The sequence below is a fragment of the Hyperolius riggenbachi genome, chromosome 3, assembly GCF_040937935.1.
Source record: "Hyperolius riggenbachi isolate aHypRig1 chromosome 3, aHypRig1.pri, whole genome shotgun sequence".
Taxonomy (NCBI): domain Eukaryota; kingdom Metazoa; phylum Chordata; class Amphibia; order Anura; family Hyperoliidae; genus Hyperolius; species Hyperolius riggenbachi.
The window spans coordinates 411,644,654-411,672,301 of NC_090648.1; the positions used below are offsets into that span (position 1 = coordinate 411,644,654).

General features: G+C 44.2%; 1 protein-coding gene across 10 annotated transcripts in view; it reads left to right on the forward strand.

Moving 5' to 3' along the window:
- Nucleotides 1–27,648, forward strand: part of P4HA2 (prolyl 4-hydroxylase subunit alpha 2) — a 634,411-nt gene that overhangs the window by 492,062 nt on the left and 114,701 nt on the right. For 5 of the 10 annotated variants that reach the window (XM_068277452.1, XM_068277451.1, XM_068277450.1 and 2 more), the window contains one exon: nt 20,680–20,821. In XM_068277452.1, coding sequence (XP_068133553.1) covers nt 20,807–20,821 — 15 coding nt within the window. In that variant the 5' untranslated portion in view covers nt 20,680–20,806. Of the gene's footprint in view, nt 1–7,385; nt 7,545–20,679; nt 20,822–27,648 lie in introns of those variants that run through there. The other 5 variants (XM_068277456.1, XM_068277447.1, XM_068277446.1 and 2 more) reach the window with 3 other exon arrangements.

Below are 27,648 nucleotides of genomic sequence, written 5' to 3' on the forward strand. Positions count from 1 at the left end.
ACACTTTGGCATCTCTGCCCAAAGCAGGTAAAATTAGTGCATCCTGCGCTTGGGCATTGCCAAAGGCTGCCATGCAATTAGCAGTAATTTGGGCTAGAGTAGTGGTGATTGCATGGGGAGTATAATTTCTGTGTCTGGGTTCAGCTATAGGGGGTGGAGCTTCAGGAATAAGAATAAGCACTGGGCTACATATAGTATAGCAAGTTAACGGAGCCCATAGTTTGGTAACAGGGGACGAAGCTTCAGCATTAACAATGGCCGCCTGGCTGTGGTATAGCCGAGAGCTGGGGAACAAATTTATGACACTTGGTGTTCGGCTACAGAGGGTGGAGCTTCACCATTAACAATAAAGTGGTAGTTACAGCACTAGGATAAAACTACAATAACAGAATCCAATTTTACGGCAATTCGAGAAATATGATCGGATCTCCCGAAAAAATCAAAAGCTTTTTTTTAATTTGACTGAAAAATCATCTGTATTTGGATTTTCCGTTTTTTTTTCTTTTTGATTCTTATTGATCCGGAATGCTGGAAATTTTTTTTTCAATTTTTCTAAAGATTGGATGGTGTGTGTTATGGTGCCCATACATGATACAATAAAAATGTTCAATTTTCTTGTTTATTCAATCTAAATGATCGAATCGAATGAAAGTTGAAAATATTTTTTTTCGATCAAGAAATTCGAACGATTATCCTGTTTTTTTTCGAGAAAAAGCTGATCGGACATGCTGGAAAAATCTTTATATTCGATCTAACGGAATAATCGTACTAAATTATCTAATCGAAAAAAAATGAAAAATTGTACTTTGTATGGCCACCTTTAGGTTGCCAATTTATTAATATACACATCCTAGCAATTCTCTCAGAGTTTCCAATCATTTTAACATAATTGGGGAAAAGTGAACACGTGTGTGGTACATTGGTCAGATTTTTGAAAAGTTACAATCAGTCAGAAAAATTCATTACAATTCTTGAATTGAACAGATATTGAAAAAATTGCATGGTGTGGCCACTTTTAGGTTTGTCATACTTCTATATTTTGATTGGATGGTTCTTGATTTTGCACGATGCCTAGTTGGGGCATTGCAGTGTGCATAACCAGTGACGTAACTAAGGAGCTATGGGCCCCGGTGGGAGTTTTAAAGTTGGGCCCCTAAAGGACTCTATACATAACAATTGCTACAGTGCAACAAAACCTGCCAAGGACCACCCCGGTGTCAGAGGTGCCAGAAGGGGATGAGAAGCAGTTACTGCTATTCAAAGTATCTATAGATTATTACCAGCATAGGACCAATTGAGCGCTAATACTGCAGTTGTGGGTGGGCCCCTCTGACCCAAGGGTCCTGGTGCAGTTGCAACCTCAGCAACCCCTATTGCTACGCCAGTGGCGTGTTGCGGTGCGGCATATTGGCCACATTGTAACACAGCTTGCAGCACCAGAGCCGGGACAAGGTCCTCCAGCACCCAAGGCTGAGACATCAAAGTGCGCCCCTCCAACCCTGCCACCCCAGCTATCACACACTGATTGCTATTAGACTAAGAGGTGCCACAGGGCCCACAACCTCCCCAACACCTTAATCTCTAGTTATCTGGCTTGCAGTCACTGCTATGTATCCCCTTTTCTTATTTCTTTCTGCTTCAAACACAATTAGGAATGACAGCTGAATGAATTCTGCGTCCCCCTCCTACACTGCGCCCTGAGGCTGGAGCCTCTCCAGGCTATGCCTCGGCCCGGCCCTGTGCAGCACTACAATTGCACCACCGATGTAAAGTTCAGAGTGCGACTGGTGCATTGTAATATATATATTGTATATAATGCACTGCATGCAATTGCTGCAGAACACGTACAATAGACCGTTACAGTGAAGCATACTTTTCATTGACTATATGCTGCACTAACTGTATAGGACGCAGTGTGTGGATAAGGTGCAGTGACCCTTTCCCAATCCGTTGCGTTCCTGCTGTGGCAAGGAACAGCAGCACAAGGTTCACTGTGTGAACCTGGTTAGTGGAAACAGCATTCTAGGCAGTACGAGCATCACACACGTACATATTCAGAGTGCAGTACAGGATCTCTCCAGGCTGGGACTCGCAATAATTAGTTTATGCAGTTGGCAGCACAACAGAGGAATGGGAGGCAAGCCCACCACTCCACACACGTGTGCATATGTAGCAATGAGGAGTGACACGTATCTGCAGAATACATGAGAGCCGTGACTCTCAGCACGGGCTACATGAGGAGAAGGCTGGGCAGCCGTGTGAGAACATGGCATCCCCGGCTCCCCTCATGATGTGCATGTTCATCATTTCGCTATAGGAGAAGAACTTCTGCGCATGTGCACACCTTGTGCTGCTCGTTTATTCCCTTGTATCCTAGATCCTGTATCTAATGCAACAGCAACACTGTAGTGAGGGGAATCATTTTCTAAAATCCCTTTTTTTCCAGCCAGAAACACAGGATAAAATAAGGACAGTTGAGGCAATGGGTCGAGTTCTTCTTCTTTGTCGAGTTGCAGTTCATAACAAACTAATATTGACTATGTTTAAAGAGAAACTCCGACCAAGAATTGAACTTTATCCCTATCAGTAGCTGATACCCCCCTTTTACATGAGAAATCTATTCCTTTTCACAAACAGACCATCAGGGGTCGCTGTATGGCTGATATTGTGGGGAAACCTCTCCCACAAAGAAATTGTGAGTACGTAACCTTGGCAGTTTCCTGTGAACCTTGCTGCATTGTGGGAAATAGCTGTTTACAGCTGTTTCCAACTGCCAAAAAAGCATGCAGCAGCTACATCACCTGCCAACGGTAAAAATGGCACCATGTAATAAATGTCAGAATGTAAATCAGGGATTTAAAAGTTTTTACAATGGGCAAACACTGACTAAATCATTTATACATAATTATTGTAAAAATTAAGCACTTTTTTATTACATTATTTTCACTGGAGTTCCTCTTTAAGGATTTCAGATTATATGTGCATTGATTTTTGGATTGAAAAAAGGACAGACATCCATCCATTTCAATCAGAAAATACTTGAGACCCTGAGCAAAAATTTATATTAAATGCACTAGAATGTACTTTAGGATAAGTGGTCACTTACAATGCAGATATGTTCATATGTGTCAGCACAGTGCATAGTATGGTGCATAGTATGTATCCAGCCTCATGGGTTTGAATGAGTGCATGAGAAGTGTATATTTATGGGGATAATTATCAAGTGTAGTGATGAGCAAAATTTTGGGTTCTTTTCCGTTAGCCGGGCGCAACCACTAGCAGAGTTACATCTTTCCATACTATTAGGGATGGGACGAATCCACAATTTCTTCGAATCCGAATTCGAATCTAAAAAGGTTCTCGAATATATCGAACCTTTCGAATCTCGAATCTAACGAATCCTGCAGATAAGAATTGTGCGATCCGTAGAATAGTTGCCAACAGTATAGGTAGGCAGGCTAGGTGCTCACAGTATAGGTAGCTAGGTAAAGGTGCCTGCAGTATAGCTAGCTAGGTATAGGTGCCTGCAGTATAGCTAGCTAGGTATAGGTGCCTGCAGTATAGCTAGCTAGGTATAGGTGCCTGCAGTATAGCTAGCTAGGCATAGGTGCCTTCAGTATAGCTAGCTAGGCATAGGTGCCTTCAGTATAGCTAGCTAGGTATAGGTGCCTTAAGTATAGCTAGCTAGGCATAGGTGCCTTCAATATAGCTAGCTAGGCATGGGTGCCTTCAGTATAGCTAGCTAGGCTTAGGCGCCTTCAGTATAGCTAGCTAGGCTTAGGTGCCTTCAGTGTAGCTAGCTAGGCTTAGGTGCCTTCAGTATAGCTAGCTAGGTATAGGTGCCTTCAATATAGCTAGTTAGGTATAGGTGCCTTCAGTATAGCTAGTTAGGTATAGGTGCCTTCAGTATAGCTAGTTAGGTATAGATGCCTTTAATATAGCTAGCAAGGCATAGGGGCCTTTAGTATAGCTAGTAAGGTATAGGGGCCTTCTGTAAAGTTAGTTAGGTATGGGGGCCCTCAGTATAGCGAGCTAGGTATAGGGGCATTCAGTATAGCTAGGTATAAAGGCCTTCAGTATAGCTAGTTAGGTATAGGGGCATTCAGTATAGCTAGGTATAAGGGCATTCAGTATAGCTAGTTAGGTATAGGGGCATTCAGTATAGCTAGTTAGGTATAGGGGCATTCAGTATAGCTAGGTATAAGGGCCTTCAGTATAGCTAGTTAGGTATAGGGGCATTCAGTATAGCTAGGTATAAGGGCATTCAGTATAGCTAGTTAGTTATAGGGGCCCTCAGTATAGCTAGTTAGGTATAGGGGCATTCAGTATAGCTAGGTATAAGGGCATTCAGTATAGCTAGTTAGGTATAGGGGCCCTCAGTATAGCTAGTTAGGTATAGGGGCATTCAGTATAGCTAGGTATAAGGGCATTCAGTATAGCTAGTTAGGTATAGGGGCAATTAGTATAGGTAGGTATAAGGGCCTTCAGTATAGCTAGTTAGGTATAAGGGCAATTAGTATAGGTAGGTATAAGGGCCTTCAGTATAGCTAGTTAGTTATAGGGGCTCCCAGTATAGCTAGTTCGGTATAGGGGCATTCAGTATAGCTAGGTATAAGGGCATTCAGTATAGCTAGTTAGTTGTAGGGGCCCCCAGTATAGCTAGTTAGGTATAGGGGCATTCAGTATAGCTAGTTAGGTATAGGGGCCCTCAGTAAAGCTAGTTAGGTATAGGGGCATTCAGTATAGCTAGGTATAAGGGGATTCAGTATAGCTAGTTAGGTATAGGGGTCCTCAGTATAGCTAGTTAGGTATACGGGCTTTCAGTATAGCTAGGTATAAGGGCATTCAGTATAGCTAGTTAGGTATAGGGGCATTCAGTATAGGTAGGTATAAGGGCATTCAGTATAGCTAGTTAGGTATAGGGGTCCTCAGTATAGCTAGTTAGGTATAGGGGCATTCAGTATAGCTAGGTATAAGGGCATTCAGTATAGCTAGTTAGGTATAGGGGCATTCAGTATAGCTAGGTATAAGGGCATTCAGTATAGCTAGTTAGGTATAGGGGCATTCAGTATAGCTAGGTATAAGGGCATTCAGTATAGCTAGTTAGGTATAGGGGTCCTCAGTATAGCTAGTTAGGTATAGGGGCTTTCAGTATAGCTAGGTATAAGGGCATTCAGTATAGCTAGTTAGGTATAGGGGCATTCAGTATAGCTAGGTATAAGGGCATTCAGTATCGGAGCAGTGCTTTTCAGCGCTGCTAGATTTGGGCGCAGCCGGCGCCTCCATAGACTTCAATAGGTATCATTCCTATTGAAGCGCTCAGTGAGTAACGTCGGCTCCGTCAGAAGACGGAGCCGAGGTTGCTTAAAAACATAATAATTCGGCCTCCAGCAATCGCTGGAAGCCGAATTATTTCATTCCCCCACTATACATGGCGGCCTGGAGAGGGAATAGTAATTAAATCGGCCCGGACTTGTGCAGAAGCAGGATCAGCTATATACCGCTGTATCCTGCGCCCAAGTCTACCGGCGCCGATTTAAAATGTACTCTTCAGTATAGCTAGTTAGGTATAGGCGCCTTGAGTATAGCTAGGTATAAGGGCATTCAATATAGCTAGTTAGGTATAGACGCCTTGAGTATAGCTAGCCAGGGTACCCCTCCCTCTGTGTGCCTCCTCTGCTCACCCCCTACATAGAAAAAAAAAGCATCGGCTCACCTAACAAGGGAATCCAGAGCAGAGCCGCAGACCTCTTGCTTCCTCCTCTGTTCCCCCTAGTGGTCGGCTTTTGCAAACGCGTCATCACTGAAGCGCCGGGCGGTTACTAGAGGGAACAGAGGAGGAAACGAGAGGTCTGCGGCTCTGCGCTCTGCCCTGGATAGGGAATCCAGGGCAGGTGTTAGGTGAGCCAATGCTTTTCTCTATGCAAGAGGCGAGCGGAGGGGGCGCGGGGAGGTCGGAACGAGCGGGGGATCGGCGGTTGCGCAGGGATGCAGTGTCGGGATTCGGCGGATTCGTTAAGCGGGAAATGGCGTCGGGTTTTGAGTCACTTGAGTTTCAATAGACTCACCTCTGGAATCGAATAAGACGGGAGATGTGGATCACACCAAGATGGAAGATGTGGGTCAGTTGGGGACAGGGCAGTAGCAACAGTAGATCGACAGCCCATAGCATTGCACTGCATTGGTTCCCTGCAGGAATCTATTGAATATCAATGTGCAGTGTGTGATAGGAGTCAATTTCCTGTGAATCGATTCTTTTCAGAGAAGAATTGATCATTTTGCCACATACGGTGGAAATCTATTAGGCCCAGTTCACACTGGCATTAAAAAACATTCCATTGCTGGATCAGAACGGGTCCTAACGGATATGAATGGATCCAATGTTAACCTATAGATCCATTCACATCCGTCCCTTCAAACAGAACCGTTCTGCACGATCCGTTGAATGTTTCCTGCAGCACCAATTTTTCCGGACCGCGGCGCTGAGCCCAGAGGAACGGAAGCTGAATTGCTGCATTGGGGGCAATAGGAAAAGGAATGTTTATTCACACTAGTCAAGAAACGGACCGTTCTAAATAGAAAAATACACTTTGGAGGTGGAGGTCTGGGGGGCATATGGAGAAATGGAACATAAGCAGGGGAACAAAAACGGATCAGATCAACAGCTGATCAGATCTATTTTCACGCATCCGTTTGCCACTCCAACGCAAGTGTGAACCGGGCCTTAGTATATGGTCAACCTAATAGTGCCTATACATGGTACAATAAAAACGTTCGATTTTCCCATTCATTTGACCAAAACAATCGAATTGAGTGAAAGTGGAAAACAATCTTTTTTTTTTCGATTAAGAAAGACAAACTATTATCCATTTTTTTCAATAAAAGTCCGATTGGACATGCTGGAAAAATCTTTATATTCGATCTAACTGAATAATCGAACAAAATGATCTAATCGGGAAAAAAATGAAAAAGTTATACCATGTATGGGCACCATAAGTGTATGGCCACCTTTAGTAACTTTCTCAGCGTAATGTGTAAAGCTCTGCAGAAAATGCCCATACTATAGTAGAATCTAATTATAGTAAACTCTGATATAGTACCTCTGGCTATAGTAATCTCTGTCCCTAGACCTGTATGAATATACAATATATAACCAATCTTGATAAAGTAAACTTCTGATATCCGGTCGTAAGCTACTTTGCCAGGCCCCTTGAAGTTTAATATAAAGGATTTACTGTATGAAATGGGTAAACATCATCAATCAATCTTTGTACACGCAAAGAGAGTGCACGTCTGTGGAGACGTTGGGGATGCCGAATTACTAAAAAACCGGATAACACGTCAAAACATAGGCTGTGCTGTCTGGGTGGGAGGGACCCCCTGATTACGTCCCCTTGTAAGCTGCCTGCCATAGCTTTACAACAGCCTTCCAGGTTGTGAGCACTTGTGATTTGCTGTGACAGAGCCATCCCGGGATCTATGAGAGGCGAGCACAGCATCTTCTAGAGCTGCAGCCTCCTGTTATCATCAGCCCAGAGTGAGGGGTAAGCAGCTTTATGTGACTACTGCGCCGTGGGGAGAAATTCTTTCCCACAGTATAATATTGGAAATTACTAGAAGTGGGGTGGGAACAGGGAACTCCCTTGTAAAGAGGAGAAGTTGGAAGGGTAGAGCTTCTTGTCCTGCTTGACCCCATGCACTGTGCTATATGATACTGCAATAAACATCCAGTCCAGTGCACTGCCAAGGAACATGCTTCTGCTGTGCTGCTCTTTATGGATCACTGTATATACTGTACTGAAACACATCTTAGGAATGCCTGAATGCAGTGCAGTGTATTTTTGGACTGACTTTAGTTTAGTATTTGCGTTCCGTATTAGCCTAACCCTGGATAAGACACTTTTTGGGAACTTTTTTTTTCTTTCCTTTAGAACAGTTTTAGAACACCCACGGCTTTTTTTTATCTGTAGGATTTTTAACTGCGAGAACTTTATTAGAAAGTGCAAATCTAAAATGGCAAGTAACTGCTTACAGTGATTGAATTGTGGTAGCCTTGTAAGTGCCCATATATATGGGTCAGTTTTCTTTTCTTTCTGAGATGTCCATGTATGTGTGAGCAATCTATGTTTGTGAATCATATGTATATAAATATCCTACTTGTACAATATTTATTTGTAGAGCACCACAGAATATGCTGATGTTGTATAAATCAAAGCCACTAAAACATTGAAATGTATCTCTTTAGTAGGATAAGATTGAAAATATATTTGTGCAGTGTGTGGCATGAATAGACCCCTCTCTGGTCCGATTTAGATAAAAGGGAGCAATCTTTTTGCCACTTTGAGTGGTAATCTATAAAAGTATGAGCGCGTTTAGGCTGGATTTAGTGCTCGTTCACACAAGGGGCGTTTTCAGCCTTTTGTCAAGCACTGGCGATTTTTTAAATCGCCCACAAAACGCTGGTGCAATGAATCTCTATGAGAAGGTTCATATCAGCACGGTTCGGCACTGTGCGTTCATTAAAGCGGTGCCTGTACCATTTTCAGGGCGTTTTTACTATACTGGAAGGCATAGGAAGAGCGATAAATTAATATTGAGATAAAAAATACATTTATTGTATTTATTCTTTTCCGGGTCAAAGAGTTCACTTCCTGACTTGCATTAGGGCGTGAATTACAAAACCGCTCTGGAAAAGTGCTTAGAAAAACGCTTTTACCAGAAATGCAGCGAGCAGTGGAGCGCCGGAAGGGGGAGAATAAAGTACACAAAAACGCAAAACGTTTGCGTTTTTGATTTTTATTTTAGGTGTAAATGAGGCCTCACAGTGGTCAGTTGCATAATGCACATCTTAAAATGTGTGTGAACTACAATATAGGGCTGGTGCACACCAGAGCGATTCGTTTCTTCCACAACTGCAAACTCGGGGGGCTGCAGCATTTTTCAGATTTCTGAGGCGTTTCTGCCCTTAAAGAGACTCTGAAGCGAGAATAAATCTCGCTTCAGAGCTCATAAATAGCAGGGGCACATGTGCCCCTGCTAAAACGCCGCTATCCCGCGGCTAAACGGGGGTCCCTTCACCCCCAACCCACCCCCCGCAAAAGTGTGTCGTAGAAAAAGTCGCTGGCTGTCTCTTCCTGGAGGCAGGGCTAACGGCTGCAGCCCTGCCTCCAGTCGCGTCTGTCAGCGGCGCATCGCCGCCTCTCCCCCGCCCCTCTCAGTGAAGGAAGACTGAGAGGGGCGGGGGAGAGGCGGAGATACGCGCTGACAGACGCGCGTGGGGCAGGGCTGTGGCGGTTAGCCCTGCCCCAACCAGGAAGCGCTCCCCCGGTGTATCGAGGGGGATTTGGGGGTGAAGGGACCCCCGTTAAGCCGCGCTATAGCGGCGTTTTAGCAGAGGCACACATGCCCCTGCTATTTATGAGGTCTGAAGCGAGATTTATTCTCGCTTCAGACTCTCTTTAATGTTAAAGTATAGGAAAGTGGAGAACGTCTCTGAAAAACGCAAGATCAGAGCGGTTTTCCAGGCGTTTTTGTTACAGAAGCTGTTCAGTAACAGCTTTACTGTAACAATATATGAAATCTGCTACACAAAAACGCTCCAAAAAATGCTAGGCATGTTTAGAAAATATCCCTAAACATGCCTAGAATTGCTCTGAAAGGGCTGGTGCACACCAGAGCGGTTCTGGAGCATTTTTTAAAACGTTTGCAGGGGGAAAACCGCTTGGCTAATGAAAGTGAATGGGATGATGCACCAGAGAGGTTCGTTTTTTCCACAAATGCAAACTTGGGGGCTGCAGCATTTTTTAGATTTCTGAGGCGTTTCTGCCTCAATGTTAAAGTATGGGAAAGTGGAAAACTGCTCTGAAAAACGCAAGATCAGAGCGGTTGTCCAGGTATTTTTGTTACAGAAGCTGTTCAGTAACCGCTTTACTGTAACAATATATGAAATCTGCTACACAAAAACGCTCCAAAAAACGCTAGACATATTTAGAAAACTTCTCTAACCACATGTCTAGAATCTCTCTGAGGCCTGGGGCACCTCAAAACCCGCTAGCAGATCCGCAAAATGCTAGCAGATTTTGAAACGCTTTTTCTTATTTTTCTGAATCGTTTCAGCTAGCATTTTGCGGTTTTGGGTAGCGGTTTTTGTGTAGCAGAATTCAGATATTGTTACAGTAAAGCTGTTACTGAACAGCTTCTGTAACAAAAACGACTGCAAAACCGCTCTGAACTGGCGTGTTTCAGAGCGGTGTGCGTATTTCCTATACTTTACATTGGATGCAGAAACGCCTCCGCAATCCAAAAAATGCCTCACCCCGGGAGTATGCGTTTAAGCAAAATGCCTCCCGCTCTGGTGTGACCCACCCCATTGAAATACATTACCCTAGCATATCCGCAGCCGCAAGCGGGTGCAAACACGCTCAAAAAGCCGCTCTGTGTGCCCCAGCCCGGAAATCTGGTTCAAAAACTTCTAGCGTTTTGCAGATCTGCTAGAGGTTTTTGGTGTGCACTGGGCCATAATCTGCTTCAAAAACCTCTAGTGTTTTGCGGATCTGCTAGAGGTTTTAGGTGTGCACTGGCCCGAAGACTGGACTGCCTGCATGCAGAGAGCTAGAATAAAGCATTCCTTTACAACACACTACTATGAACATGCCCATAGAATTGTATGGGCAACTGATCACTGTGAACTACATGGCTGTGGAGTCGGTGTCAGAGCAATTTTAAACAATGCCAGTTGCCTGGCAGTTTTGCTGGCCTATTTGGTTGCAGAAGTGTCTGAATGACACCAGAAGCAAGCATGCAGCTAATCTTGTCAGATCTAACAATAATGTCAGAAACACCTGATCTTCATATGCTTGTTCAGTGCCTATGGCTAAAAGTATTAGAGGCAGAAGATCAGCAGGATAGCCAGGCAACTGGCATGGCTTAAATGGAAAATAATATGGCAGCCTCCAGGGGTGTAACTAGGCCCCACCGGGCCCCCCTGCAGAATTTCAGAGCGGGCCCCCCCAACCCCCCTGGGGCCCGCTCGTGGCCGTTTTGTGAGGGCTGGAAAGGTGGCAGCATGAGGGGAAAGCCTTGGCCACATTCGGCGGGGAGGGGGGAAGTTCCCCCCCCCCTCTCTCCCTCACCTCGGGGCTCTCCCTTCTGCGCTCCCCTCCAGCTAGTTACAGTGTGTGGGCAGCGGGCAGCGGCGTGCAGATACATACATTCTTCCGTGCGTTCCATCGCAGACTTCTCGCTCTAGCGGCTGACGTCACTTCCGGAAGTGACGTCAGCCGCTAGAGTGAGAAGTCTGCGATGGAATGCACGGAAGAAGGTATGTATCTGCCCGCTGCCCACACACTAACTAGCTGGAGGGGTGGAGCGCAGAGGGGAGAGCCCCGAGGTGAGGGAGAGGGGGGGGAACTTCCCCTCTCCCCGCCGACTGTGGCCAAGGCTTTCCCCTCATGCTGCGACCCCTCCAGCCCCCACAAAACGGCCCGAGCGGCGCAGGGGCTGCAGGGCCTATTGCTACACCACTGGCAGCCTCCATATCCCTTTCACTTCTGTTGTCCTCGTTGCTTTGAAATTCCTAAACATTGGCAGTGAGGAGATGCCTTTTACAGTGGTGTGAAAAACTATTTGCCCCCTTCCTGATTTCTTATTCTTTTGCATGTTTGTCACACTTAAATGTTTCTGCTCATCAAAAACCGTTAACTGTTAGTCAAAGATAACATAATTGAACACAAAATGCAGTTTTAAATGATGGTTTTTATTATTTAGTGAGAAAAAAACTCCAAATCTACATGGCCCTGTGTGAAAAAGTGATTGTTAAAAAATATAACTTAACTGTGGTGTATCACACCTGAGTTCAATTTCTGTAGTCACCCCCAGGCCTGATTACTGCCACACCTGTTTCAATCAAGAAATCACTTAAAGAGACTCCGTAACAAAAATTGCATCCTGTTTTTTATCATCCTACAAGTTCCAAAAGCTATTCTAATGTGTTCTAGCTTACCGCAGCACTTTATACTATCACGGTCTCTGTAATAAATCAACTTATCTCTCTCTTGTCAGACTTGTCAGCCTGTGTCTGGAAGGCTGCCAAGTTCTTTAGTGTTGTGGTTCTGCTATGAACTCCCCCTTCCAGGCCCCTCTATGCACACTGCCTGTGTGTTATTTAGATTAGAGCAGCTTCTCTTTTCTCTCTTATCTTTTGCAAGCTGGATAAATCGTCCTCTGAGCTGGCTGGGCTTTCACATAGTGAACAATTACAGACAAGGGCAAAGCTGTTTGCAGGAATAAACAAGCAGCCTGAAACCTCAGTGCATGAGAACAGGGGGAAAGAAACACACAAATGATCTCTTGAGATTCAAAAGGAAGGCTGTATACAGCCTGCTTGTGTATGGATGTATTTTCTATGTGTGGACATACTGTACATCAACCTACTTCCTGTTTTGGTGGCCATTTTGTTTGTTTATAAACAAACTTTTTAAAACTGTTTTTAACCACTTTTAATGCGGCGAGGAGCGGCGAAATTGTGACAGAGGGGAATAGGAGATGTCCCCTAACGCACTGGTATGTTTACTTTTGTGTGATTTTAACAATACAGATTCTCTTTAAATAGTAGCTATCTGACAGAGAAGTAGACCAAAAGCACCCCAAAAGCTAGACATCATGCCAAGTTCCAAAGAAATTCAGGAACAAATGAGAACAAAAGTAATTGAGATCTATCAGTCTGGTAAAGGTTATAACGCCATTTCTAATGCTTTGGGACTCCAGCTAACCACAGTGAGAGCCATTATCCACAAATGGCAAAAACATGGAACAGTGATGAACCTTCCCAGGAGTAGCCGGCCGACCAAAAGTAGCCCAAGAGCGCAGAGCAAACTCATCCTAGAGGCCACAAAAGACCCCAGGACAACATCTAAAGAACTTCAGGCCTCACTTGCCTCAATTAAGGTCAGTGTTCACGACTCCACCATAAGAAAGAGACTGGGCAAAAACGGCCTGCATGGCAGATATCCAAGGCGCAAACCACTTTTAAGCAAAAAGAACATTAAGGCACGTCTCAATTTTGCTAAAAAACATCTCAATGATTGCCAAGACTTTTGGGAAAATACCTTGTTGACTGACGAGACAAAAGTTGAACTTTTTGGAAGGTGTGTGTCCTGTTACATCTGGCGTAGAAGTAACACAGCATTTCAGCAAAAGAACATCATACCAACAGTAAAATATGGTGGTGGTAGTGTGATGGTCTGGGGTTGTTTTGCTGCTTCAGGACCTGGAAGGCTTGCTGTGATAGATGGAACCATGATTTCTACTGTCTACCAAAAAATCCTGAAGGAGAATGTCCGGCCATCTGTTCGTCAACTCAAGCTGAAGCGATCTTGGGTGCTGCAGCAGGACAATGACCCAAAACACACCAGCAAATCCACCTCTGAATAGCTGAAGAAAAACAAAATGAAGACTTTTTGGAGTGGCCTAGTCAAAGTCCTGACCTGAATCCTATTGAGATGTTGTGGCATGACCTTTAAAAAGGCGGTTCATGCTAGAAAACCCTTAAATAAAGCTGAATTACAACAATTCTGCAAAGATGAGTGGGCCAAAATTTCTCCAGAGCGCTGTAAAAGACTCGTTGCAAGTTATCGCAAATGCTTGATTGCAGTTATTGCTGCTAAGGGTGGCCCAACCAGTTATTAGGTTCAGGGGGCAATTTCTTTTTCACAGAGGGCCATGTAGGTTTTGAGTTTTTTTGCTCACTTAATAAAAACCATCATTTAAAACTGCATTTTGTGTTCAATTATGTTATCTTTGACTAATAGTTAACGGTTTTTGATGAGCAGAAACATTTAAGTGTGACAAACATGCAAAAGAATAAGAAATCAGGAAGGGGGCAAATAGTTTTTCACATCACTGTATGTTACATACTTTCAATCAACACGATTGTAATATGCAAATTAGAGGAGTCAGAGTCGTGGAATCCTAAACTGAGAGGTTGGACTTGTAGTTGAAAGGCCTTTTGGAGCCGAGTCCAGGACATCCGAGCGTCTTGCGAGGACGGTGAAGGAGCAATCATACGTCATGGGGCTAGAGGAAGCCCAGGTAAATATAAATATGCCTAGTGTCCTGATCTCAGGTACACTTTAAGCCTGGTACACACTTTTAATTATGATTGGCCAATTTTACCACCTCCATGTAGTATAAGGCTGGTTTCACAGTGGGACGTTACAGGCGCACGTTAGAGCAGCCTGTAACGCACCCCACCGCACAGCAATGAAAAATCAATGGGCTGTTCACAGTGCCCACGTTGCGTTACATAGTAACGCTGTGCCACCAGACAACGTACTGCATGCAGTACTTTCTAAGCGGCAGAGCCGCGTTAGATTGCTTGCACATGCTCAGTAACGTTGGGGAGGAGCGGAGAGCGGCCAGGCACATGGCTAATTAATATTCACTGCACTCAGTGACGTGCAGTGTTTACTTCCTAGAGCGGCCGCTCTGTGCAGCGATTGGCCGGCGGGACCACGTGATGCCGCATGCGCACAAGAGTACGCATCACGGCATCACGGACGCCAGAGTGAGCTGCACAACGCGGCTCACTCTGACGTCCAAAGCAGGGAGCACCAGGCGTTGCGTTAGGGGCACGTTATGCGACCACAACATCCCCTAAAACGCAACGTCCTGGTGTGAAACCAGCCTAAAGGTCAACAGATATTGAATACCAATGCACCAATGGAATGGATCCATTTTGGCACCATTGCAGCGTTGCCATACGATTATATTTAACTGTATAATGCAACATGCATAGTGTAAACACACCCTTTCATGGTGGTTTTCTGCTCTGTGAGGTCCCATTTATTAAGAAGTGCAAAACAGTAGCGCTTAGCACTACCGTTTTGAGCGTGTGATCACTGGACAAATACGCGTTCTTGGAGCGATCGCAATTAGTGCTTCTATATGATCCCTCCCAAATCGCCAAAAAAATGCTACATGCAACGCGCTTGCCGCTAATTGCAAAACGCCTGCGATCGCCAACAATCGAGACAGTGAGATGACTACCATATAGTTACAATTGCACTAGTGCTTCGGCGATTTGCGGTAAACAGCCGCAAATCGCCCTAGTGTGAATGGGTCCTCAGAGCAGCTTTTAGACTTCGGCTAAATTCACAGTGGGAGCTGCTGGGAAAATCATAATGGACTGGAAAAGTCACATTGCACGTTATGCGATTGTTGTCTCATTCAGTGAAGCAATGATAAATATGCTTTACTACCAATGTTAAGGCGTGTGTGTTATGTGGTAATGCACTGCATGCGTTGCGTTGGGATACTGTAGTCCTTTGGATTGCATCACATTGGATGCACTCTGAATGCTGCATAGACTACTATTGCGTTAAGATGCTTCCATTACGTTACACCACAGTCCCCACTGAGAACTTAGCCTTAATCTGCATATCAATATGTTCTTATAGTGGTAGTATTCTAAATTGTCAATTTATGCACGACAGCTTACACTGTTTTCTAAAACTGGGGCTGCTTGCCACAGTGAAGTTATAATTTTCAGCAAGTGCTCCTTCAATAGCGGTGAACAGCAAGTCCTGCTGGTTCCGGTTAGTTATCCATTCCTGAATTACACTTGTAAGAATTTTTTTTTTTTTTGTACGTGCCACTGTTAGACAAATTTCTTGACTTCAGAAGGTAGATCTATCATTGAGGAGACAGATAGGAATAGCGCCCTGGGATAGGTTGTAACCTTCCTGTGTGGTAACTATCCAGTGTTCTGTTGCTGTTTTTCCCAGGAAATAATGATGAATTGTGTCTTCATTTGCACCTCCCCTGCCTGGTGCTCCTGCTTTGGTTGAACAGCTGAAAGCCTGCAGCTGTATCTGAAGCTGTCACATCTGGCTAATCTAATTCCATCAGTGCAGTGTCTATAGACAGTAACTTTGTGTATTTACAAAAATAGAAAGCCAACCAGTTTATGAAGATCCCACACATGGGTGGCAGTTTTCTCTCCCCCTCAACTATGTAAACATTTACTTAATCCTATGTGCTTCATGAGCAATCACAGCTTGTACATTGGATTCATTTTGCTATACCCTTTCCTGCTAGGTTTGATCTTGTGAATGACGCAGGGCAGCCTTCATAACAATGCAGGAATTGCATAGTAACATACAAACTATTAAAATAGAAATAGAAGCTCTTATAATAAAACCAGTATTCTCCCTGATTCTTTAGATTTCCACTGTATCCATTTTTTTTACATTAGTTTCACTATATTCATTTATTTAACTTACTTTTTATTTCATTTTATATGTTCAAAGTCCATGCTTCTCACCTGACCAAATCCACATCCTTCGTGGGCTGAGAGGGATTAACTATGTAGCCAGTCCTACATCTAAATCTCTTTCATGCTCATTGTGTATTAAAGCATTTAAAATGAACCAGAGGTGCGAGACCTATGAAAGCTGCCATATTTATTTTCTTTTAAATAATATCAGTTGCCTGACAGTCCTGCTGATCTTTCTTGTTAGAAAGGGACTGAATCACACTCGTGAAAAAAGCATGCAGCTAATCTTATCAGATATGTGACAAGTAGGCTTAAGGGGCCCATACACTCAGCCGATTAGTGGCCGATCAATCGCAAATCGATTGGCTGATCGATTGATTTGCGGCCGATTTCGAACGATTTCAATCGATCTGACATGCTGGAAAATCTAGGTCGACCTGTTGAGATGGCTTATCAGTTTGCATTGGACCTAATGGAAATCTGATGGCAAAAAAATGCCATCAGATCAATTTTCAACAGATTTCATACTGAAATCTATTGGAAATCTGTTCCTAGTAAAAATGGTTCTAAACACATCAGATAGATCAGAAATCTATCTGATGATCTATCTGCTGCTAATCTAACGAGTGTATGGCCACCTTTAAAGGGACTCTGTAACAACATTTTCAGCCTTATTTCTTCTATCCTATAAGTTCCTATACCTGTTCTAATGTGGTCTGGATTACTGCAGCCTTTTCTAGTTACACTGTCTCTGTAATATATCTAATCTTCTTTTCTTTGTCAAACTGTGTCGACCCAGGGAGTAATGAGCTGCCTCTGTTGTAATGAATAGTTACAAAGTTATGTACGCCCCCTCAACGCTCTATGTGCTGTGTTTATTCCTCATAGACAGTGTCTCTGCTCTCAAATTCAGCTTGACTGTGATGCAATTTGTGAGGCTGAGGGAGCTGCCTGTCACATGCTGAGAAACTGAGAGAATCCCAGAATGGAGTGCAGATAATTCACTATGTAATAAAAAGTGTAGTATACTGTAACATAATAAATATATATATATATATATATATATATATATATATATGTATATGTATCTCACACACAAACCTCACTTCCTGGTTAGCGGCCATGTTTTTTGTCTGTGAACACTGCCTAAATCTGGCAATTAGAAGCCAGGATCGCGGCGGGGAGGGGCGGAAATGGCAAAGAGGGATCCAGGAGATCACAGTGACTCAATTGGTATGTTTTTTTTTTTTTGTACAAATCGGACAGTACAAATTCTCTTTAACCACTTAAGCCCCGGTCGTTTTCACTTTATGCATCCGAGCAATCTTCACCTCCCATTCATTAGCCTATAACTTTATCACTACTTATCACAATGAACTGATCTATATCTTGTTTTTTCCACCACCAATTAGGCTTTCTTTGGGTGGTACATTTTGCTAAGAGCTACCTTACTGTAAATGCATTTTAAAGCGGTATCGTCACCATAAAAATCAAATTTCAACAGCAACTGGTCTGAGTGTATTAAGTGATAAAGATGCTAATCCTGCATTCAAAACTTTCAGAACTTTTTCTGCTGTTATGGTTTGGAGTTATCACATACTTAAGGAGCACTGGCCCTTTAGTAGTCGGTGCCAAAGAATTGCATGCTGGGGGTTCTTTTTATCTATAATGTATTCCTCCTCTTTCCTTTTATTTCCCTGCCAGCTGCTTATCTGAAACCTAATCCCCTACTCACTTGTGTTTACAAGCAAGGCTGAGGTGACTCACCGATTGGAGGAGGCAAGAAAAAAAGTAAAGGGCAGAAATGACATCACGAGTTAGCCTTAACTGTGGGCAAAAGACATGGCCCCCACCACTAACAGAATTCTCGTCATTTACTATATAACATTTACTGAAATCAAACCGTGGACAGTATAATACATGTGTTGTGTAAGTAGATCAAGTATTTATCTACTTATACATGTGTTTTTTCCCTGGCATAGTTTGGCTGATCCTACTGCTTTAACAGTAAAAATAAGAAAAAAAACTGAAAAATTCGTTTTCTCAGTTTTCTGCCATTATAGTTTTAAAATAATACATGCCTCCATAATTAAAACACACGCATTGTATTTGCCCATTTGTCCCGGTTATTTCACCGTTTAAATTATGTCCCTATCACAATGTATGGCGACAATATTTTATTTGGAATTAAAAGAGCATGTTTTCCATTTTGCATCCATCACTATTTACAAGCTTTTAAAAAAAAAAAAAAAAATAGAAATATTTCATCTTTACATAGATATTTAAAAAGTTTAGACCCTTAGGTAAATATTTTTTGTTTTTTTTTATTTATTGTAATGTTTTTTTTTATTATTAAACATTTTGGGCTCGATTCACAAAGCAGTGCTAACCCAGTTAGAAACTTTAGGCGTGATAACCATAGCACCACAGTGGTGAAAAGCCAGTTTAGGTGTGATAAGTTTAGGCGTGATAAGTTTAGATAAGTTTAGATCGCGTGCAAAGTCCCGCACGCAAAGCAGCGCCATGCGAAGGGCACCAGACTTTGCTAGCGCAAAACTTTTGATCAGCTGTGCACTGCGGTGCTAACCCAGTTGGTGCTATGGTTATCACGCCTAAACTTATCACACCTAAACTTATCACGCCTAAACTGAGTTTAGGCGTGATAAAGGGCTTTTCACCAGCGTGCTAACTGTTAGCACCGCTTTGTGAATCAAGCCCTTTATGTGCGTATCTTTGGGAGGGTGGGATGTAAATAGTATTTGATTTGGGGAAATATATGTGTATTTTAATTTATTTTACTTTTAGATGTAGTTTTACTTTTTGAGTTTGTTTACATGACGTCATTCTAAGCGTAACATGTATGCTTAGAGGGCCATAGCTTCCAAGAGAAGCTGTCGCTTTTTCTGCGGGGGTGAGGAATCAGTGATCGAGCACCATGGCCATTGATTCCTGGGCTAACGATCCGCGGCCGGGAGTGCACGTACACACGTGCGATCGGCTGCGGGAGCGCACATGTCCTCCTTGACTTAGAACTACGTCAAGGAGGACAAAGTGGTTAAAGAGGCACTCCAGTGAAAATAATGTAATAAAAAAAGTGCTTCATTTTTACAATAATTATGTATAAATGATTTAGACCCATTGTAAAATATTTCCTCTCCCTGACATTTTTACTGCTGGCAGGTGATATCAGTGGAAGGAGATGCTGCTTGCTTTTTTTGGCAGTTGGAAACAGCTGTTAACAGCTGTTATTTCCCACAATGCAACAACGCTCCCTCAGTGTGATGACAGAACCACTTGATGATCAGTTTGTGAAAAGGAAAAGATTTCTCATGGGAAGGGGGGTATCTTCTGATTGGTTACGGTTTCTCTTTAAACTACAAGAGGCAGATGTTCAGCAGGACAGCCAGGCATTGTGCATCATTGAAAATGAAATTAACATTTCAGCCTACATATCCCTCTCATCTCCGGTTCCCTTTAAAGAGTACTTGAGGTCAAAATGGCAAAGCCTGTCATGACAGGCTCTGTCTTAATGATAGGGGGTGGGGTAAATACCTCTCTTGACATCTTCCCTCCAAGAAGGTAATCGCTCTGCTCCCCTCAGAGACTGGCCCTGGCAATTTTTTCTTCTTTTTTTTTATTTTTTTTTTATTTATTTTTACCTAGCCGCCGAGTATCTGACCATGCCCCCAGCTGGGCAGACGTGGTCTGATTGGCAGGGCATGGCCACGCAGGCGGAGGTTTCCAAACCGCTCACCATCCTCATTCAGACAGAGCCTGTCATTTTGATCTCAAGTACTCTTTAACCCTTCCCACTTCCACAGTGTGTTTATAAATAGAAACCATAACTCGCATCCTCTTTATTTAAAGTATACCAGAGTCCAAAAGAAATTTTAAAAACGGGGTGAGCAGGCATGTGTAATGGGCTCTCCTCATGCCCACCGCTCCCCCCGTTCTCGAGCACCCTCCGTTACTCTGTACCGACCTCCTGAAGCTACTGCCTGGTCGGGAGGGTCAGGGAAGACTGCGCAGGCGCACTTCGCTGGTCAGCGCCGTCTTCCTGACCCTCCCGACCAGAAAGTAGTTTCGGAGGGTTGGTGCAGAATAACGGAGGGCGCCGGAGGGGAATAGGGGTGTAGTGGTGGGCATGGGTAAAAGCCCACTACACATACTTGTCCCCCCCCCCTCTTTTTAAATTGTCTTTTGGACTAGGATATCATTTAAAGCTTTTATAATGACACAGAGGAAGGTGTGAGGAGTTTTTTTTAATGCTTTTTACAGACTGACACTATAGACACAATAAAAAATGGTATTGTTCCACCCCGAAATATTTCAGCAAAACAGTTCCAAGCAAACAAACAATGGATTTTTTTTGAACCAATATTCTCTTATTTATTCTTCTTTGACAGTTTCTTCAAATTGCGGACAAGACGTATGGGTACAAATTCAGAGTTCCAATTCACATAAGAGATTGCCTAACACGTGTTTCACGGCCGAAAGCCGCTTCCTCAGAGGCACACCGTATACAAACATCATATGAGCCAAAGGCAGGTACCACCGCAATCTGAAATTCATACAAGAATTGTGCTCAATGCCAGATACATGAGTAGATGGGCTGATACACATGTATCTGGCGTTGAGCACAATTCTATTAACTATTGACCCTTTTTATCCCTTTCCTGCTCTCAGAAGCCCTTTATTTGTTGTTGTTGTTGTTATTGCCAGGAAAAAGTTTTATGCCTGTAATTCCTCATCTCTGAGTGCCATGCTTTAGTCCGACTCAGTTCCGACCCGGACAGAAACTGTCACTTGCATACCTAATGTTTAACTCTTTCAGGCAAAGAAAGAAAAACAGGAACGCAGCATAGTTATTTTTGTGCTTGGCACAGTACATACACGTCTATCTCATTATGTCACGTGTCACCTCTAATGTTCTTTAATGGAAAATGCCACTTTCAGTTTAAGTATTCATTTTGTTAGGATTAATGGCACACATATTTTTTTATTTTTTTTTTAGTTTATTTTGTTTTTGCAGTCACTGATGGGTAGCCAGAGAGGCCCCCCCCCCCCCCTGTATAGGTGACCAGAGAGCTGCCAAGTATATATGGTGAGAGAGTACAGATCCCCTCAGTAATCGGTGCAGCTAGTATCTGTGCAAAATTAATATTTTCACATATCACAAGTTATTAGTAGTAAGCAAAAAAGTATAGTTTGATGTGCATTACATAAAAAGGAAAGAAAAAAACAACAACTATGCCTTTATACAACCAAATCAAGGTAATATGCTGTATAAAATAACTCTGAACATCACATTAAGAACACAGAATTAAGAGGAAGGCTAGGTGTTTGTGAGGCTTGACTTTTTCCAGTGTAACTAATGTCGTCAAACTTTGTACAGTGTTTATAAATTAAACAAACAAACAAACAAACACAGAACATTTATATCACGCTTTTCTCTTGGCGGACTCAAAACGCCAGAGCTGCAGCCTCTAGGATGCTCTCTATAGGCAGTAGCAGTGTTAGGGAGACTTGCCCAAGGTCTCCTACTAAATAGGTGCTGGCTTACTGAACAGGCAGAGCCAAGATTCGAACCCAGGGCACCTGTGTCAGAGGCAGAGCCCTTAACCATTACACTATCCAGCCACCACTGCATTTTGCCATAATCTGAATTATGCCATAATCTGCATCATGGCAAAATAGTTTTCCTTAAAAAGGGAAGGGCTTACAACAGTAAAGCTTTATGCTAAATTCATAGTGGTCCATTGCATAACGCAGGTGTTATGAATGTGAACTGCTATAGAGACAGGACATTGACTTTAATTCAAAGCCTGCATGCAGCAAGTTAGAATAATGCGATCCATAGCCGGCCTTTGATATGAGCGGTCGCTCAGGACGCCAGCTTCCAAGGGGGCGCCTATAGCTGGTTACCTATACTGAGGGCACCTACACCTGATTTCCTATACTGAAAGCACCTATAGCTTTACTGAGGGCTCCAACACCTGGCTACCTATACTGGAGGCACCTACGCCTGGCTACCTATGGGGGGGGGGGATGGAGACCTTCAACTGACTTCCTATACTGGGGGCAGCTATGCTTGGCAACCTATATTGAGGGCACCTACACATGAGATCCTATACTGGGGGCACCTATACCTGGCTACCTACCTATACTGAGTCTGAGGGCGGGTTTTTTTTTGGGGGGGGGGGGGGCGCACTGTGGCTATAACGCTTGGCGCAAATTGTCAGTGCTGTGCTATCATTCTGAGGGGGAGGGGGGGCGGCGGCTAACTGTCCCACTGATTGTTTTTATTAATATTCCTGAAAGGTTCTAGCCTTCATTTTGAAGTGTATTCAGGATAATGCACTCTTTCCATCCATTCATGGTTATTAATAGTATAGTATTACTAGTATATTTTCTATTAAACATACGTGACACAAAGATCTGAGCATTTGGCGTGATGTCACAATGTCAAAAAAGGTTGGGAACCGCTGTCCTAGGAGATATCTCAGGAGAAAAGGGGAATTGCATATGGGCCTGTGTGTGTATATGTGCGTGTGTGTATATGCATGTGGGAAGAGGATGAAGGGGGGGCACAAAAATCAGGTTTCGCTCAGGGCGCTGTGAAACCTAAGGCCAGCCCTGATGCGATCATTTACAACGCGGAGATATGAACTGGCCCATAGAACTGTATAGGCAGTGAGTTGACCTGCAGAATTATTTTGCAATGAAACGGCGCACTGTGAACAGGGCCTTTGATCAAGAAGGAGATTAAAGTATCCCTGAGCTGTACATGATTAGATCTTTGCCTAAAGAGCGGGGAGCCTCAGGATCCTATTAGAGCAGGGAGCCTCAGGTTCCTATTGAGACTTCCCTCGCTTGTATGATGTCCCTCGTCACTGAGCGCTCCTGCCCCGAAGATTAGTGACAAGGCATTGTTGCTGATCATATGGGCGGCTACTGTGCGGCCATAATACAGGAAGACAAGCTGCATGGCCCCAATGGCCATCATGTCGGCTTGCGTGAGAGTCCTCGGTGGCCTGTTTCCCGCCCCCCCCCCCCCCCCCCCCCCCCGTTGCTGAGCACAGCACTCAGCAACGGGGGGGATTCAGACCACCGAGGACTCTCACGCAAGCCACCGTGGTGGCCCGTAGCGGCCGGCTTGATGACGTGTAACATGCGCAGCGGGGGGACTCGTACTGGCAACTTTGGGCAGAAGTCGCCAATTAACGGAGTCGCCAGTGGGACCGGGAGAGGAGCCAGGAGGATGTTGGGGGACCTCGCGGCCTACAGTGGGCTGGCTGCTGAGAGAGAGGGGAGAGAGAGAAGCGGGCATCCACCACACCTATAAGTGAGAAATTAAGTTCTGACTCGTAAATAAGTCGACCCCCTATACTTTTCATTAGGGAGTTGGATTTAAATTTTTCAACCTATAGCCCAGGATATATGGTAAATGACAAAACCCTTTGCCTTGCACAATTATTCTTGCACCAAGGTGGGAATTTCTGCACAGCTCTACTCCTAATAGGTAATGAGTACTGTTGTTAAACCCCAGCCAGGAATAATTTAAAGAGACTCTGTATTTAAAAAAAAAAAAAAAGCCTATTGCTGGCGGCTGAATTACAGTGTTTTAAAAGTAACTTCAGCTCTGTCTTCTGATGGCACAGAAGTTACTCACTGTGCTCCGCTATAGCCATAATTCCTATTACGGTCCCTGGTGGTGCCGACTGTGCCCATATCTGCGCTGGATACAACGTTTTTGATAGACAGCACCTCTGCACTTTTACAACAGCTCTGCAGGGAGTGCATATGTAGAGTATAGAACTACTGTGTAACTTAATTTGTAGTCCCGAACCCCAGATTTAACATATCAAATGAATTGATTTTTACAAGCAAAGGGAGTGCCTTAATTTGCATACAACGTGTGTGACTCAGAATCAATGCAGAATTATTTACATCTCATTGATCATCCCTACTAGTGACACTACACATCAGGCTTTATTCTTACAGCAGATATGCTATTTATTGTATAAAATATTCCTGTGTACACATCAGATATAGAATCACAATCTGATCTGTTATATCTGACTTGAAAAATACTGTGACTGCTTTATTGCAGCACCACAAGTAACTTGTTTTTTGATTGGTTTAATTCATTTTTGTGGACTAAGCACCGGTATTATCCTCTATAATAAAACCTAACTGTCTCTGCGTCCCATCCCTGCACTTCCTGTTTGTGTGTGTATCCGTGTGTCCCGTGTATTGCGCTACTGCGCATGTGCAGGGATGGACGCAGAGACTGAGGAGGGTGGGCGCGGCAGGCGAGCGGTGTGCACACGTGGCGAGCAGGCGATGTGCACACGCGGCGAGCGGGCAGCGTGCGCGCGCAGGGGGTGCGGGGCGGGTGTGTGCGCGGGCGCACGCATGCGCGGTGACTTCGGCGTTTACGAGGAGAGGGGAGGGGATTCAACACAGACCAAGAGCCCATTTTGAAACGGGCTTAGGTCTACTAGTCCTCTATAATAATCCCCTACTGTCGCTGCGTCCAGCAGCTGTCCCTGTTATTTTGTTACTGCGCATGTGCGCAGTAACAAACAGCTGGAAGGGACCAGGGAGCGAGGTGGGTGGGCGTGCTGTTGTGTGCGGGCGAGCGCAGTGGGTACGCGGCGGGCGCGCGTGGCTGGTGTATGCGCATGTGCAGTGACCGGCGGCGGTAAAAAAAAAAAGACCTAGAGCTCGTTTTTAAACGGGCTTGGGTCTACTAGTCCTATATAATAATTTGCAAGTGTCTCTGCGTCCCATGTCCCTGTTTGTGTGTGTGTGTGTGTGTGTCTGCTTCCAGAGCTGACAGTTTGCTATCTGTGAACCTCATTGCATTGTGGGAAATAACAGCTTTTTCCAACTGCCAAGTGAGCAACATCTCCCTGTGTGCATATACTTTGGACAGCAATGGTGGATGGGCAGTCGGGATGTGTACACACATTGCTGGGGGTCGGGGACGTGTCCTAGCGCCCGGTTTTCAACAGGCGCGCCTTTTTACTAGTTAATATATATAATTCCTATTTTCTGAGAAATAGAACAGTTTATCATATTTTCACTTTTAGGCTGCTTTCACAGTGGGACGTTACAGGCGCATGTTAGTGCAGCCTGTAACGCAGCCCACCGCACAGCAATGAAAAATCAATGGGCTGTTCACAGTGCCTACGTTGCGTTACATTGTACGCAGCAGGTTAAAAGAAAGTGCTGCATGCAGTGCGTTATACGTGCGTTATAGACTGTTTGCACATGCTCAGTGATGTTGGAGGAGGTCTCCCCTCCTTCTCCGCGGCCAGCCACATGGCTAATTAATATTCACTGCACTATGACGTGCAGTGTTTACTTCCTGGAGCGGCCGCTCTGTGCGGCGATTGGCTGGCGGGACCACGTGATGTGGATCACGTGGTCTCCGCATCACATAGCACAAAAAAGGCGCACCAAGAGCTGCATAATGCAGCTCTTGGTAGCGTTCCTTCTCCAGCACCACCAGGCGTTGCGTTAGGGGCACGATATGCAACCTATAACGTCCCCTAAAACGCAACGTCCTGGTGGGAAAGAAGCCTAAGGGCTGGAACCCACAGGAGCGCTTTTGGCAGCGTTTTGGCAGCACTGCGATACGCTAGCAGTTTGCCAAAACGCTGGGCTAATGTTAATGGATGGTGCAACTTCCACAGGAGCGTTTGCGTTTCTCAGAAACGCAAACGCAGGACGTGCAGCATTTTGGGAGCGTTAGCACTTCAATGTAAAGTATTGAACCGCTAGCGGAAACGCTCAGCAAAACCTAAACTGAGCGGTTTTGCTAGTGTTTTGCGGTTCAGCACACTGTAACAAAATGAAAAATAATTCACAGGACCAATCAGGATAAAAACGCAAAACGCTAGGCACCCGCTGGGGAAAAAAATACAATGTTGCAAAACACGACCCAAAACGCGCATGAATCCGCTTGCAAACCGCTCAGACAAAACGCTAGCGGTTGCGTTTTGCGTTTGCGGTTTTCAGTGGGTTCCAGGCCTTAAAGTGTACCTGTGACTGCGAAATAAAAAGATTTTATACCCACCCGAGGGTACCTCCTGTCCCATGAGCTAATGTGCGTCCAAACGGAGGCACTTGGGAGGATGGCAAGGGATGCATATCCCTTGCCGTCCGCCCAAGTGCCTCCGTTTGGACGCATCCAGCCCTGGTAATCTGACTCCGTCGCAAGAGTTGACTCTTTTGCACATGCTCAGCCCCTCCACGCATGCGCAGAAGAGCCATCGGAAGTAGATTACCGGGGCTAATTGCAGCCGAACGGTGGCACTCAAGGGAAGGCAAGGGACGCTTCGGTGCTCATGGGGCTGGAGGAAGCCCCGGGTGAGCATAAATGATTTTCATTTCGCCGTCACAAGTTTACTTTAATTATAGTTTACATTTAATTGAAGTTGGGGTTGGTGTACTTTTTACCGACTCCAGGTACCCAAACATTATTCCGATTCCATAGCCCCTCTATATTTTTCCCACATGACCCTACCCCCTTAGTGAACTTCCTAGATCATCTTGGCCACTGCACTGGGATCACACTGACCCAATGCTGCATCCATTCCTCTTTTTTTTGTTTGTTAACTTTGTCTTATATGTTCTCTAGAAAGCTGTAATAATGTAAGGCTAATGTGAGAATGAAATGTGGTTATATGGTAAGCCTCAGTGTCTTTACTTAATGCTCATGTGAAAGGAAAAAAGGTTTTCTTTAATTTTTTCAGCCTATAATTAATAGCAGAATTGAAAATCTTGGCTAGAACTTTGGTGATGCAGGCAGTTTATGCTTCCCAGATGGTGATTCTCAAGATTGGAGCTCAAACATTATCAACAAAAAGTTACTCTTTATAGTGAAACTGAACAGCTTTAAAGTACTGTGCAAGCTTCAGTAAAATACTGATTCTAATTGGGACAGCTGCAATATGTTAAAAGATGGGCTAAACCTTGTTTTTTTCAGTGGATATAAACATGTATTGAACATGTAGTGCTTGCAGTCGTGCTTCTCTCTGTGTATGCAGGCACAAAGTATGGTCGGTGGAGGATCGTTGAAGCCTCTTGAGTAGCCAGAGGCTTCCCTCTAAGTGTTTTTTTTTATTATTATTATTTTCGTTCAGATTCGGTTTAAAGGATACCACAACTGACATGTGGCATAATGAGATAGACATGGGTATGTACAGTGCCTAGCACACAAATAACTATGCTGTGTTCCTTTTTTTCTTTCTCTGCCTGTAAGAGGTAAATATCAGGTATGTAAGTGGCTGACTCAGTCCTGACTCAGACAGGAAGTGACTACAGTGTGACCCTCACTGATAAGAATTTCCCCCTTTTTTATC